The sequence below is a fragment of the Amblyomma americanum genome, chromosome 1 (assembly GCF_052857255.1).
Source record: "Amblyomma americanum isolate KBUSLIRL-KWMA chromosome 1, ASM5285725v1, whole genome shotgun sequence".
NCBI lineage: Eukaryota > Metazoa > Arthropoda > Arachnida > Ixodida > Ixodidae > Amblyomma > Amblyomma americanum.
The window spans coordinates 245,195,628-245,210,177 of NC_135497.1; the positions used below are offsets into that span (position 1 = coordinate 245,195,628).

Here is a 14,550-nt window from a genome sequence, read left to right on the forward strand (position 1 = left end):
ACAAAGGCCGTGGATGAGCAACGTGATGGAACTTAGTGCTTCCACTAAGCATCGTCTCCGTCAAGCGGAATCTGATGATCTTCACGATATGGAAAGGCGTGAGATTGAATAACCACACTTAAGAGAGCTTTCGCTCGTCTTACTTGGTTCAGCCGGGTTGAACCACCGTTACATTTTTACGTTGTACGCTGCCAATCGGCTTCCTCGACTGAATATACAAGTCCGGAAAGTCTTATAAAATGTATTTATAAAAAAAAATTGCGCACTACAAAAAACCTTGTAGGAAAATATATTTATTTTCTCACGGTCGAAGAAAAAGTCATATAGACGCAGTTCGCTGACTTAATGAAGTGGAAAACAGTTGTCTTTGCTTTGGTCAAGATTTTCGCCAGACGGGACGCCAGCAGTCAATGATGGCGTTATCGGTTATAGTCAGCGGTGCTCAAAGAATAAGCGTGGGGTAGAAACGCCTCAAGATGCATTTCATCGTTTTGATAAGAGGAGTTGTCTTTGTCTAAGAAGAGCGTTCATCACTGGTGAGGTTGAAACCGCACGCGGCGGAGGCGTTGCGAAGTTCCGTGATTTGAGCCCGCTGCGCAAAATAATGCAGTTGAATATAACATCCTAGCCACATTCGATTATCAAAATATGCAAATTAAAATCATTTGAAGTAAACACACATCGGTTGGCGCGCCCGATTCCCGAAGGCAGCGCGAAAAATACAGGCCTTAGCTGAAATGTTTCGTTTCCTCTCAGTGGCCAACGCAATGAAAGTCTTCTGTTTAGTGCGATATTTGGCTGGTCTTCTAGCACCGTAATTGAAATACAAAGTACGAAATAAAGCTGAGTCACCCAAGAACAGACTACCGCACTTCTTGTTATCTTATAACTTTCCCGCTGAAGCTTTTTTCTTCTTACTGTCCTTGATACCTGACTTTCCCAAGGTTGTTGTGCTCTAATGAACTTAAATTTTTGCTTCAGTTCAGGGCGAAGCCATCCTCAATTCTGCAATACGCCTTGTAGGTAGCATTTTTACAACTGCAATAATTATTACCGGTTCGGTCGTTCGCTATAGTCAGACTTACAAGGGCAAAAGGAATGAGAAAAATTAAAGCTGCCCGTAATGAATATGGCCATAATGTGCTGGAAATGCACTTACCGTGAAATACTTTTCCATGGCTCTTTCCTGCGAAAGAAAAAAAGACGAATGTTCTGTAAGTTTGATCAAGTTGTTATTGGGAGCACTGTCGTATGCTCAATACGAGCCGCACATAATTTTAATGATTGATGCAGTACGACATACGTTTCTGAACTGTGAGATTCCTAATCTCGCAGCGATCTTCTTTGTCAACTAAAAATAAACATTTCTTCTCCAGTAGATTGAATATGTACAACAATTTATTGGCGCGATTGCGCAGTCGGAGAAGATAGGTTTTATTGCATTCCTTTGCTGAAGTATATTAAAAGGATATTGAAGACAACTTCATCGAACTTTTGTTCGTAGTAGAAGTCAACTCTATGGCTCTTTCTGGGCGCGATGAAATTTTTTTGGCAGAACAACACGCTTTATTCCTGAGAAAGTAGAATTTACTAATTTTCCCGCCACTCGTTTCACACTGGTGAGGTCTACACCAAAAAGGCAAAAAAGTATTCCGTGATCGCCGTATTTTAAGTGAAGGCGGTTCATCCTAGCCTCAGGGATCCGTGCCGTAAAACTGTGTCGACGCACGCAGTACACTTGCGAAGTCTGCTGGTGATGCCCGCAGCTGTACAGTCGTCCACAGACCTGTCTCGAGCGCTCAAGCTCCGTGCCGTCCGAGCTCCGCAGCGCGCAAAGCGACGTCAAGCGGCAGCGCCTGGTTCGAGACAGTGCCTGTCAGATTCCCAGACCATACTCAGAGGTACGCTGTCTCGAACCATGCGCTGCCGCTAGACGTCACTCTGCGCGCTGCGTAGCGCTGACGGCACGGAGTTTGAGCGCTCGAGACAGGTCTGTGGACGATCTTATTAAAATTTTCGCTTGTTTCCGGTTCAGAAATCTCCATTTTCAGAGAACGTAGAGTCTGTTTCCTTAAAACGCGGTACTATATCGGTACAGGCCAACTTGCATTCGTCCTCAGCGTCCCTTCAATCCCTGCTACTAGAGGAGTTGTCCTGCTCCAAGCAAAAATCACTTAGACAAACTACTTTAGCATTCTAGTTCGACAATGAAAGTCGTAATTACGAAAGCGCGTTTTCGTGCCACATGTTAATTCATCCTTCTTCCTATTTATGGTCTTTATTTTTCAACAATGCAGTTTGCCTTCATTTGTATGTTCAGAAACAAAACGTCCAGCAGGGAAATGCCGGAAAATTTTGCAAACAGAACTTTCTCAAGGTTTTTACAAACGTCGTGCGGTCGTAAAGATAAAACCGCTTAGCGACGTGGCTCAGTACAATTTTTTTTCCTGTCAACGCCTGTAGGTGGCAAAATAACTGAGTACCACAGCAGAAGACGCACAGGTATTGCCTTCTGGTAAAGTACACACGTTGTTTTTCCCCTCAACTTACCTATAGCTGTAACCAATTTCAGAAGTTTCTATTACTCCCACCGAAGACGAGTTCCTCAAATATTTCAACAATAGTGTTTCCTTTTCTCACTGGCACGACTTTTAAGCAAGGCAACAATTTTTTTTACTTGCAATTCATTGAATGCAAGCACACTTACTTAGTGATGCTTTGAATCTAAACTCCACCTTATTCAGCTCTTAAATAAAGAGACAAGCATAGCAGAACGGTAGGTCTAAAAATTAACATACGTAAAAACCAAAGTAATATTCAACAATCTAGCAAGGGAAAAGCAGTTCACAATTGGTAGAGAGGTGCTGGAAGTGGTAAAGGGATTGTGACCGCTGACCCGGATCATGGCAGGACAGTAACTAGAAGGATAAGAACAGGGTGGAGCGCATATGGCATGTTCTCTCAGATCATGAATGGCAGTTTACCAATACCAATATCCCTCAAAAGAAAAGTGTACAACACCTGTACTCACCTATGGGGCAGAAACGAGGAGGCTAACGAAAAGGGCTCAGCTTAAATTAACGACTACGCAGCGAGCCTAGGAAAGAAAAATCACAGGTTCATCGTTAAGAGACGGCAAGCGGGTAGAGTGGATGAGGAAACAAATACGGATTAATGAAATCCTAATCGAAATCAATAGGAAGAAATGAGGTTGGGCAGGGAATGTAATGGAATGCAAGATAACCGCTGGTCCTTAAGTTGAGACAACGGAGTGAATGGCAAGAGATGGCAAGCGTAGCAGGGGGCGGCAGAAGGTTAGGTGGACGGATGAAATTAGGAAGTTTGCAGGCATAAGGTGGGCGCATCTGGCAAATGGCAGGGTTAACTGGAGAGACATGGGAGAGGCCTTTGCCCTGCAGTGGGTGTAGTCAGGCTGATGATGATGACAAAACCAACACTATCTACAATACGCACAGCAGAAGCGAAGCGTCCATGTCTTTCGGCGTATTAAATGACGTGCCCGTTGTCGGAGACTGAACGACGTCTTACCAGATCATTCTGCGTGCACAGCCTCCGGATGATACAAGTGGTGTCCCGGCAGTCAAGATCCTTTCCGGCGGCGAAAAATCTTACGTTCGCCTACAACGCAAAGCAAGTTTCCTTCTTTCACATCATCACCATGAAAATAAATAAAATTCTTGTTAAATGACGAAGAATCCACAACACGAACCGCGGTTCCGTATAGCATACACAGAATTATGCAGAAGCCCAGCAGAAACTTTCAGCCAGCCCATATAGCATTTACTTATCAGGAACATTTTTGTGTGCGAGTGCTGATTTTAACCAATATTTGCTATGAGCTACTCACGGGAACTCTTGTAAGCCCACGGCTTCTGCGTTTTGATTCGATACGCATAATCCGCTACCGCTTCGATGAAATCACGAATAGCAGGATATAAAGATATATGCTGGATATTTATTACTGAGTTTATTTCTCAGAAAACCTCTCCTAATGTTAATGTCATTGAATGCATGTGTTTCAGCTAACGAAATGAGCTGGAAAATTTCATTTTTGTGTACTCTCCCTCGAGTTATATTGTCTGGTATGAATTCTCCTATTCTCTCCTCTGGCCTGGCGTAGAGTAGTTACTGGTTGTAGTGGGTGTTTTGGAAATTTCAACTCATCTCTCTTTGTGTTTCGACACCATACAACGCATCCAGTCAGTGCGTTGTTGTGCCACAAAAGGTTCAAGTGGGCGCACGCGAAAATTGACTGCTCATGAGGGCTTTAAGATCACTGGAAAAAGCTACATATTTTTACTGATCTGGTTAATCTCTTCTCAAAAGCCCTGGCGGATAGATACGAAAAAATTACAATAAGTTAGCTAACTGTCCAAAACCTCGTTATGAGTTTAAGCTCCCCCTATAACTGCGAACGCTCTCAGCTGAAATTCAGGAAAATTGTACACCACAGGAACCGGTCTACCTAAGGAAGCAGCGTGAACAAATAAATATATCTTGAAATCTGCCGCAGTGGCTCAATCGTTAAGTACTTTTTGAAAACTGTAGTGAATAGAAATATTGTAGCTTTTTTACCGAAACAAATATGAATAGTGCAGCTAAAAACCGAATCGATTAAGGATAAAACATTTCTACGGATATTCGATACCTGTCAGGATATTCGTACAACATAGATATTCCTGCAAGAGCCTCTTCGAGCAGCGTTGCAATACGGCGCTAAAATTAACCTAGATATTTATTGGTACAGCTGTAAAAAGGCGATACACTGATTTCTACTAGGGGGTACGAAACATGAAGTTATTATATTAACCTTATGACTTCATGTAATGCGTATCGAAAATTTTCTGTTTAGTACTGATGACGGCAGTGGATAACCTAGCACCACATCTCAGTAGATTAGTGGCGCAAGAGTTGCATGTGAGCCATGGCCTCCGAGATCAGACGCGAACCCCCGCCTTCGATCCCTCCCTGTCTAAATACTTGAGAACAAGTTCGTTTCTTATTGAATTTCTTTTACCATCCACTGCTTGATTCGTTCAGCGAATTGAACACGAAGAGATTCGACTCCCAATTCAAATATTCCAAATATTTGCCCGCCCCAACCTAAGCAATCCTGCTGCCGAGGACGAAATCGCGGCGGCCGCACTTCTTTGAGGCCCAAGAACGAAAACGCGCCTGTGCTGTACGATGCCAGCACACGTTCAAGTAATCCAGCTGGTCAAATTATTCCGAAGCAAATTATCGTGGCGTCCCACATGACATGGCCCGCGTGTAACTTCGGACATAAACCTACCTGCCTATTACCAGTTGATGCCATCCAAGTTCTGGAGAAATCTTTCGACTGCGCGTGCTGATATTTAACTTCATTGTCCTTGATGCAAAACGCATGAGACGCTTGAGATGAGAACGCTTTCAAAGAGAAGTAAAACGTAACCTTAACGTTAGTGGTCGCTGTAGTAAATACGCAGACAAAAGAAACCGCTGTGGGAGTGAGAATTTCGTGGTCTCAATTTGATGAGTCTTTAGAGCATTGACGGCAACTTCAGACAGCTTGGTTTATAGATCTCGTATACCATTATTAACGCCACAGCGCGCTAGTCAATGGAATAACCTGCCCAAAGGCGCTATTTCGTTCCTTGTTTTCAGGCGGTGTAGTTCAACACCGCCCCATTCTGATCCGCTACGCCTCCCCCCTCCCCTGTACATTGTAATTCCGGAAGGAAAAAAGTGGTGGAATATATATCTTACCGCAGTCGAGATGATGAGCCGGATGCACAGGACTTCAAACTTGAGCTGCTCATCGGTTTTGTCTGCAAGAAAAAAAAAACATTCGACGCATAATGCACATATCACATTAAATCGAGTGAAACCACATTGTAAGCTGTTTAGTGACAAGCTACGGAAGGTTTTTGGAATTAACGCCGTTCGGCCTCGGAATGCTCCGTCGGAACGCATTCGCTTTAATTAAGGATTTGTTGTCTTTTGTACAAATGAAAGGTGCCCATGACAGGGTATTGACCACGGTTCTGTGCATTACACGTTAAAAATGCGGAGTGCCCTATCACATAAAGTTTTGCAAGCAAACAACTGCCTGCTGTGAATTTTTTGCGCGAATGCCATCGACATTCAGGGCGGTCAAATTTGCTCACTGGGCGATATCCTCCCTCTGTAGGGTTTTTATTTTACCCGAGTTGTTGGATTGAGCTTCTTATTAAGCAGGAAGAGGTCTGACCCTCAGATAATCAATCACAAACCAGTAGGCACCGAATGTTACACAGTAGCCATATGGTTACAAACTCGCCAGCGTTTCCCAGCCTCTTCCTGCTAAGTAAGCGGTACACATCATCAGCCTGCATACTCACCGCACAGCTCCAGATGGCCAGCAAAGCTCAGGGCAGCGAACGTGGCGAGCAGTACACAGACCAGGAATGCCTTCATCGTTCCTATCTGGATCTCGGTAACGGATGCTGATCCAAGTGTTCCAAGTAAGAAAGTGCGACTGCCCAGAAAATAGCAGCGTGCTGCATTTTATACGCATGAATACTTTGCCCCCATTGGTTTGGAATCCAAGCTCGCACGCAGCCACTTGTGTTTGAGCTGAGAGGCATCAAAACAAGGCTCCTTCTCCGCTATTGGTACCACGTGGCCTAAAGACAAACCATTGCAACGCATGCGCGGTTGTCGACGCCGTCGGCAATATCCTTCCGCCCTTTCTGACACGCCGCCTGTATGAGCGGGCACGCGGCGCACCTGAAAGCAGAAGCCGCACATGAGGAAATCAAGAATATCAACCGATCGCCACCGGAGACGCACACGCACCTGCCTTCTGGTCGCCTGCGCTGGTTGCGCACCGCTCTGAAACCAACCCCGCGCCTTTCCTTCCTGTCTTAGAACGACTGCTGCTGTATACGCTGAAGTGAGAGATTGGATGGCCGGCTGTCTACCGAAGGTTAGGTGTGCCGTTGCGTTATTTCTATGCGCTCACGCACTGGCGCAACGCACGCTCCTTTTTATTCCTCTTTTTACTCCCGCTCCGACATTCTTACTTCTCTTTCCACTTCGTTTCCACGCCGCAAAATGCGCGCCATGAGCAGCTGACCGATTCCGAGCGAGGTAACTATACAGTGTGGCTTGGTTTTGTGGCCCTTTCCATATTAGCTGTTTTCTAAGCTATGGAGTGGAAACAGTCGACGTGACGTGTAATTATTGCTCTCGCCGCTTCTGAAATACAGCGTCTCTGTGCTAGTCTGCGTAGTTCTTATTTCCCAACAATATTTTTCTCAGCGGCTGGTTTCTTAGTTATGTTCATTCAGTTGACAGCACCAACAGGCGTCTGCGTGATACCTTCACCCCTTTCTCAGGATTTGTTCGGTCTGGGTCTTGCCTTACTATTGTTTATCACCTTGCTCCACATCCATTTCAGTGCAATTCCTGAAAGTTCTAGAAGAAATATTATTGTCTAATTTTGCAAACTCGTTAACCACGCTGATGACTGTGGTATTTTTTTTGTATTCCTCAGATTTGAATGTAACCTCATTCCTATTCTTCAGTGCGTGAAGTATGATAGCCTTCAATGATAAAGCGTAGCAGGCAGGGTGCAGCCTAGTAATATCATTTAAGACACATTTTTGAATCCATCATCAACATCACACAGTCGCTCATCTCATAACCTAATGATAAATCTTCATAGGTGTGGCACTTTGCCTTCGTGCTGTTTTCTCTAAAATATTCTGAGACGTTCATTTTTTTTCGCATCATACGCTATTTTTATGTCAGCCTCTGTAAATTTCTCCTTCATTTCGAATACATAAATCAACTTCTAAAACAACGAAGTTAAGTAGCGAGTGATGTAGAACACAGCGGCGCTTTGCAAAGCGGTTTGCACCTGCCATTAGAAGCGAAGCCCTGGGGATCACTCTTCATGCACACCCCATTAATTCGCATTGAGTAGTGCGTTTTCTGAAGCTCCATAATTCGATTCGTTTATCGGTATTAAACCAATGTCAACAGAAAGGGCAGATGAATGGCGAATGTATATATATTTTTTTTTCAAATAGGGTGTCTGAATATCGAAATCAGACAGTTCAGATATATAGTCTCGCTTGTTTTCCCTCAAAAAGGTGGCTGCAGGAATACGGAGCGATGCGTGGAACAAAAACATACGCATTACATGAATATCAGGCCATCGAAGTGGTGTTGTCAGTCATTTGGCGCTATTTCTACTAATAACGCGAGTTGCTTGAATAATCAGGCAACCTATTATTAGAATTACAACACTTTTAGTCACTTTAAATCACGCTAAAACTCAGTCCAAAAAACGAAAGTTGGAGAGGAGAGCCGGCGCCCTTGATTTTTTTATCGGGACTGAAGAAAGCTTCATGTATTTATTTCAGCATCGTTGCAGCAGCCATTCAAAAACGCCTCCATCATGACTTTTAAATAGTTTATTTTGAACACCCTATCATCATGTAGCTCTGGAAGTGGGTTAGCTGAATGGTGGTTGCATGGGGCACCTTTTTGTTTAAATCTTTGAATACATTAAAAAAATACACGCCATGACCAACATAAGGACATCAGAAATATGAGGCCAAAGCAAGCAGCTGCGGCAAAAAGTGCAAGGCATATATGTGTATTATATGTATATTAACATATAATGTAATTCCAGTGTATATTGAGACAAGTCGTGGGCAGTTTCTCCTAAGGGTAGAGTGATGATTAGCGTCTTTGAAAGCACGAGGTTCACGTGAAACTGTTAAAAATCAGTGCCTGTTCAACTGCAGAACATTCGACAAAACGGTGGGACAAAAGTTACCACGTCCCATTGCGTAGGTGTAGCCGGACACCCTTGCACCCATTTTAGGGGGTTGGGGGGGGGGGGGGGGTGTCAGGGTGGGAGTTAGAAACACAGGAGTGCAGTCGGAAATGTGCAAATTTCAAAAAATATATAACTGCTACCTTCTATTTTACGCCCCTTTGAAACGTGTGCTAAACTTTCCTCGTTCGCCATCAGTCGGTTTCGGTAACTGAATATACAAGTTCAGAGAGCCTCAAAAGCAGAAGCCAAATTATTCGGCACACTTCCTGAACATACAAGTGCTCCGCCACTGTATGCCATGCAGTGGTTATAAAAAAAATCTTTGCAACAAAACATCAAAACGTTTTGCAGGAAAATATATTTATTTGTTCTCGTGAGGAGAAAAAATCCCATCCAGGCTGTTCGCTGGCGTCTATGCACGGAAAGCGGGGTCACAATAGTTGCCTTTGCTTTGGTACAAGATTTTCGTCGGGTAGGAAGCCACTAGTCCAGCATGCGTTATCGGTTACATTCAGTGGTGGTGTCCCGCGCTGGGGTCGCATGCGGTAGCAGCGTTGTGAATTTCCGTGATTTGAACCCGCTGCACAAAAAAAAATGCACTTGAATATAACATTCACATACCAAAGCCTACAGTATAAGTGGCTTATAACTTCAATTTTTGATTTAAGGCAATGCCAAGTATTTACTTCGGCCGTCGTGAGCGCCTAACATATATTGGTAGATGAGTTGGGGAGCGGGCTAGTTGGTTGATCATGTTTGATGAAACAGCGCAAGGGACGAAAATGCGTACAGCAGAGCACAGACTGTCTACTCTCTGCGCCCTTGTCCCTTGCGCTATTTTATGATACTTTGGCAGCTGGACAGGCCAGGTGTTAGATAAATGGTTCATTCTTCCCTGTGCGGGCAATAGTTACCGAGTGCCTTCTTTTTATTGCTGTGCCTTGCGAGTCTTGCAGTACTTTAGTTAATATACAAAGTACGAAGCATAATGAGGCCACTGAGTGACAGGCCACCACATTACTTGCTCAGTTATTTTTTTCAACTTTCCGCTGAAGCTGTCCTCTTCCTTACTGTCATTGATATCTTGGCTTTGCAGAGGTCGTTGTTCTCTACTACACTCGAACTTCCCATTTTCTTCTGACCGAAGCGCTGGTCAGTACTGCCATTTGTCTCATAGATTGTGTTTCTACTCAGGCAATCCTTATTAATCCTGAGGTCATTGACTAGACGGAATTACAAATTCAAGAAAAAAAAGGAGAAAATATAAAGCTGCTCGTAATGTCTAATAACCAGAGTGTAAGAAACTTACCGTGAAATACTTGGCCATGGCTTTTTCCTGCAGAAGAAAAACCAATAAATACTCTAAGTTCATGGAAGTGTAACTAGACGCATTGTCATGTGTTCAGTACTGAAGCATTTGTTTGGTATTTTGAGTGCATACTGTTTACAGTATGTGCTACGAACCAAACTGGAAAATTCCAAATCCCGCAACCAATGGTCTTAATGTTACCGAAGCGTATACATTCCTTGTCTGGCATCTGTCGTTCTCAGCATTTCATCGGAACAAACGCACCGTTGACCACGGTAAGGTTTATTTCATTGTACTGTTCAACCGTAAAGCGCGTTAGCCTCTGTTATTCGCCAAGTTTTCACATTCAGAACAATGGTAGATTAGAGAAAATTCACAATGCATTTAGTGCGATTGATGAAAGTTGTAATTGTGAAACTGTGGATTAGAGCGGCGTCTGAATGTTTGTTGTATTTTTGCCAGCAGTTTTCAGATTTGCATGCTCAACTACCTTTGGAGGTTAAGCAGGAAACAAAGCGCTCGAAATTAAAAAAAAAATGATCTGCACCAAGTGCTTACTATACTTACGCATTCAGTAGAGAAAAAAAATTAAACTGCGTGACGTACGTCGATAAAATACTTTTCTTTGACCTGGGGAAATTCTTGCGTGCCAATCCTCTTGACGCACGGCATTTCTTTTTTTTTTCTTCGCAACTTACACATCTCGGTCGCCCATTTAGGAAGATTGTAGTCTTCGCAGCATAGACGCACTTCTCAAATATTCCCAAACTACTGTTACTGACTGGAGATACCTTTCAGCAACGCAATGATTTAATCAACTACATTTTAGTGAATGAAAGACTTTCTTAATAGATCTTTGAGATTAAACAGCGCCTTTTGCGGTCCTTAAAAAATGCATGCTGTCTAGTTTACGCACAGCCGAAGCCAACCGTCCATAAGTTGCGGGTTATTAAATGACGAGCGCAATGTCGCAGACTGAACAACATCTTACCAGGTCATTACCCACGCACAACTTTCGAATGACGCAAGAGTTGTCCCGGCAGCGAAGATCCCTCGCGGCGTTGTCGAAGCTTTGGTTCGCCTACAATGCAAAGTCAAGTGGGTTAGCGTCTCAGTCACATTGCCACAGTGAAAACATGTAAAATTTGGACTAAATGATTTTGTGTATACAACATTAACACGATTTTGGATATGATTAAAAAGTATTCGGCCGAAGCATAGCAGAAGCTTGCAGCCAGTTCGAATGCCCCTGCGTGCGCGTAGCCTTGTAAGATAGCTAATTTGAAAACGTTTTTGGTTGGAGTTACAGACGTGAGTGCCTCTGTCAATGACTTATGCATTCGTGATCGTATGCGTAATCCTCCTATCGTTTGGAAACAACCAGGAATCGGTGGATTTAATGTTGAAACCTAGATATATAACCAGCAGGAGAGCTTTATTTTTCCAAAAACACCCCCTAATATTAATTCCAATGGATACTTTCGGTTTTGCTCATGAGCCACAAGAGTTTATTCGTTTTTGCCTTCGTCTATCTTGGTGTCATTCTCTGGGATATACCATTTCATTCTCATTTCAGGGCTGCCAGCAAGAAATTACTGGTTGTAGCAAGCGTTTTCGTGAATTTATCGTCTTTTTGCTTACTTTTTCAGTATCATACAATGTGTCATGTGATTTTTAGTGCCATAAGATTATGTTTGTTGTAATAAAAGGGTCTTCAAGTCCACTTGCATATTATGCTGTATATTTTTGCTGATCTTGACAATCCTTTTTCATCAGTTTACTAAAGAAAAAATGCGAAAAGTTTCTTTGGATTCCATCAAACCAACCAAAACGTTCTTAACAGCTAAAGATCCCGCTAAATGGCTGGGCCTTCTCTCACGTGAAATTTCAGCCGTGGAGGATAGATTACCAGTCATACCGTGCCCCAGAGGATCACGCCTTCTATTCCCTCGTCTAGGATTGAAGTGCTATTACGCGAAACCTTCGAACCCCGCTCCATTAGATGCATCTCTCGGAGTGAATAACTTCAATAGATACAGATCGTAGCTTACTTTGCCTAAAGAGGATAATAGCATCGGCACTCTAGCGTTTTCGCTTTTTAAGGACTACGTAATAAAGTAGCCTGAATAAATAGATATCTGTTCGTAATAACCGCGCTGTCTCAGGGGCTGAGGCATTGCTATTTTGAGCACGTGACTGTGGGATCAATTCGAAGCCGCAATGGTTGCACTTCGATGGGAGAGAACTCCGCAAACGCCCGTACACTGTGCGACGCCAGTGCATTTAAAGAACCTCATGTGTAGACGAAATTAATATACTGTGAGCATGTGCAAATATTTAACTCCCTTCTTTTCTGCTCGAAAATTCATTAGGAGCATTAGTTTCGAAAGGCTTTCAATGAGAAGTAAAGAATATCTTTGGCATTACCGGTTCCTGTAAAAAGATACAAACAAATGAAATCACTGTACACATGATACACGCTCGGTTTCAGTTTCGTGCACCTTTTTGTGAAAAAAGTCGAAAATTTCGCACAGATTCATTGCTAACCCTCGGATAACAGTGTACGAGTAACCGGAATAAACCGCCGACATGATCCGCGTCTTCCCATGCTTTCGGGAGCTATTCTTTATTGACGCCCCACTGTGGCCAGCTACGCTCTTTCCCTGTCTTACTGGAAAGAAAGCGTAGCGGGTGGAAGTACAGAGAAAGAAATAAGGAATATAAGAATAAGTGTCATACCGCTGCAGAGATGGAGCGGCGGATGCATTGGAGTTCACGCTTGAGCTGGCCGTCATTTTTATCTGCACAGAAAAACATTAGACACATAATGCATACGCCCAAATATCAAGTCTATACTTCTGCATCCTCATTCTGAGCACTCTTCAACTTTCGACTCTTTAAGACTGGCATGCATTCGTTATGATTTCTTATTCTACTATGCTCACAGTCTTTTTTTAGTTAAGAAATCGGTAGGTTATTTTGTGCTCTCTTGCAAGTTAAAGAGTACAGGCCACAAAAAACGTCTCTGAAATTACTATTGTATTGAATGCCTGAGTCAATAAAATTGTGATTTAGGTACATGTTCAACATTCTCGGAGAAAAATTTTAAAAATTGGAAATATGTAAGACACTTTTATGAAAATATTGAAGTTAATGGTCCATTCTTTTGAAGTGTAGCGAAATTTTTCTTTTAAAGTGCTTCCATCGATCGCACCTAAGGGTCAAGACTGCTATAGGATGACGGCAAAAACATTAATAAAAGAAAATTCAAGACTTCCGTCGGGTAATCTGCGGACATATTGATTGTTATAGTGAAATCTCATATTTTATGAAAACAAATGTGTTCATAAACAGCTTCCCGCTCAAAAATGCTTTTTTTCCGGAATTCTTTGCTACGTTCCGCATTGAATCTGTCTCAACGTCATTTCAGTCGACCACTGGGTCTTCTGAAACTGTGTTTTCTCTTTACACGGACTGCTACATTTAGATTCTTCTGAAGCAGCAAAATACCCTCTTCAGACAATTGGTCACTCAGCAGTAGGTACGGAAAGCCACACAGGAACCAAACAGTCACGACCCCAGCAGCGCTTGCAGTATTCAGTACACGCCCTAAGCCAGCATACTCACCGCATAGCTCCAGATGGTGAGCAAAGCTCAGGGCAGCGAATGTGGCGAGTAGCATGCAGACCAAGAATGCCTTCATCGTTCCTATCGGGCTCTCCTCAACGGATGCTGTTCCAAGTGTGAAAATGAGAATGGCCAGAGAAAACAGCGTGCTGGCTTTTATACACACGGGAACGTTGTCCACATTGGTTTGCAACCCGAACCCGGAGGCAGCCAATTGCGTTTGAGAGACAAGAAGAAATGACATCCAAACAAGGCTCCTTCGCCGCTATTGGTCACACGTGGCGTCAGCACAAACCGTTGCAACGCTTGCGTGGTCGTCCACACCGTCAGCAATATCCTTCCGCTCTTTATGACGCGCCGCCAGTATGAGCGAGCACGCGTCGCATCTGAGGGCAGACGCCGTACGTGAGGAAATCGAGGATGCCAACCGATCGCCACCGAGGACGCACACGCCGCTGCCTTCTGGTCGCCTGCGCTGGTTGCGAGACGCCCTGAAATAAACCTCGCACTTTTTCTTTCTCTCTTAGAACGATTGCCGCAGTTTAATCTGAATTGATAGGTTGGGTGGCCTGCTATCTGCCGGATGGTATTTATTTCTTTCGTTTTTGAGATGTAAGTGTGTGATTTACATGCGCGCACGCACTGCGGAAATCCGCGTTCCTTGTTATTCCTCCCTTGACTCCGGCTTCCTCATTTTTACACTTCTTTCCTGTGTGTTTCCAAGTTGTCAGTTGGCCGATTGCGAGTGAGGTTTCTCAGCCGTGAATTTATCCTGTAT

The 14,550-nt window shown here is 43.6% G+C and overlaps 2 protein-coding genes across 2 annotated transcripts; both read right to left on the reverse strand.

Annotated features, from left to right (window-relative positions):
* Positions 1-277: 277 nt before the first annotated feature.
* Positions 278-6,640, reverse strand: LOC144114873 (antimicrobial peptide microplusin-like). The gene is made up of 5 exons (XM_077648876.1): positions 6,384-6,640; positions 5,770-5,831; positions 3,550-3,639; positions 1,160-1,186; positions 278-592 (listed from the first exon to the last, which is right to left on the reverse strand). The coding sequence occupies exons 1-5, from the start codon at positions 6,457-6,459 to the stop codon at positions 515-517; spliced, it is 333 nt and encodes a 110-aa protein (XP_077505002.1). The 5' UTR covers positions 6,460-6,640; the 3' UTR covers positions 278-514.
* Positions 6,641-9,176: 2,536 nt separating this feature from the next.
* Positions 9,177-13,926, reverse strand: LOC144114871 (antimicrobial peptide microplusin-like). Its single transcript, XM_077648873.1, has 5 exons — positions 13,773-13,926; positions 12,885-12,946; positions 11,137-11,226; positions 10,146-10,172; positions 9,177-9,416 (listed from the first exon to the last, which is right to left on the reverse strand). Exons 1-5 carry the CDS (start codon positions 13,846-13,848, stop codon positions 9,348-9,350), a joined length of 324 nt encoding a protein of 107 aa, XP_077504999.1. The 5' UTR covers positions 13,849-13,926; the 3' UTR covers positions 9,177-9,347.
* Between the last annotated feature and the right edge of the window lie 624 nt (positions 13,927-14,550).

What these genes read in the sequence shown, in the direction of transcription:
- LOC144114873 (XM_077648876.1), bottom strand. Translation starts at nt 6,459, where the DNA reads ATGAAGGCATTCCTGGTCTGTGTACTGCTCGCCACGTTCGCTGCCCTG. An exon ending in TGTGCACGCAGAATGATCTG is followed by an intron (nt 1,187 to 3,549) that starts GTAAGACGTCGT and finishes TTTCTTTCGCAG; the next exon opens with GAAAGAGCCATGGAAAAGTA. An exon ending in CCATGGAAAAGTATTTCACG is followed by an intron (nt 593 to 1,159) that starts GTAAGTGCATTT and finishes TATTTTGCGCAG; the next exon opens with CGGGCTCAAATCACGGAACT.
- LOC144114871 (XM_077648873.1), bottom strand. Translation starts at nt 13,848, where the DNA reads ATGAAGGCATTCTTGGTCTGCATGCTACTCGCCACATTCGCTGCCCTG. An exon ending in TCACCATCTGGAGCTATGCG is followed by an intron (nt 12,947 to 13,772) that starts GTGAGTATGCTG and finishes TTTTCTGTGCAG; the next exon opens with ATAAAAATGACGGCCAGCTC. An exon ending in CCATGGCCAAGTATTTCACG is followed by an intron (nt 9,417 to 10,145) that starts GTAAGTTTCTTA and finishes TTTTTTGTGCAG; the next exon opens with CGGGTTCAAATCACGGAAAT.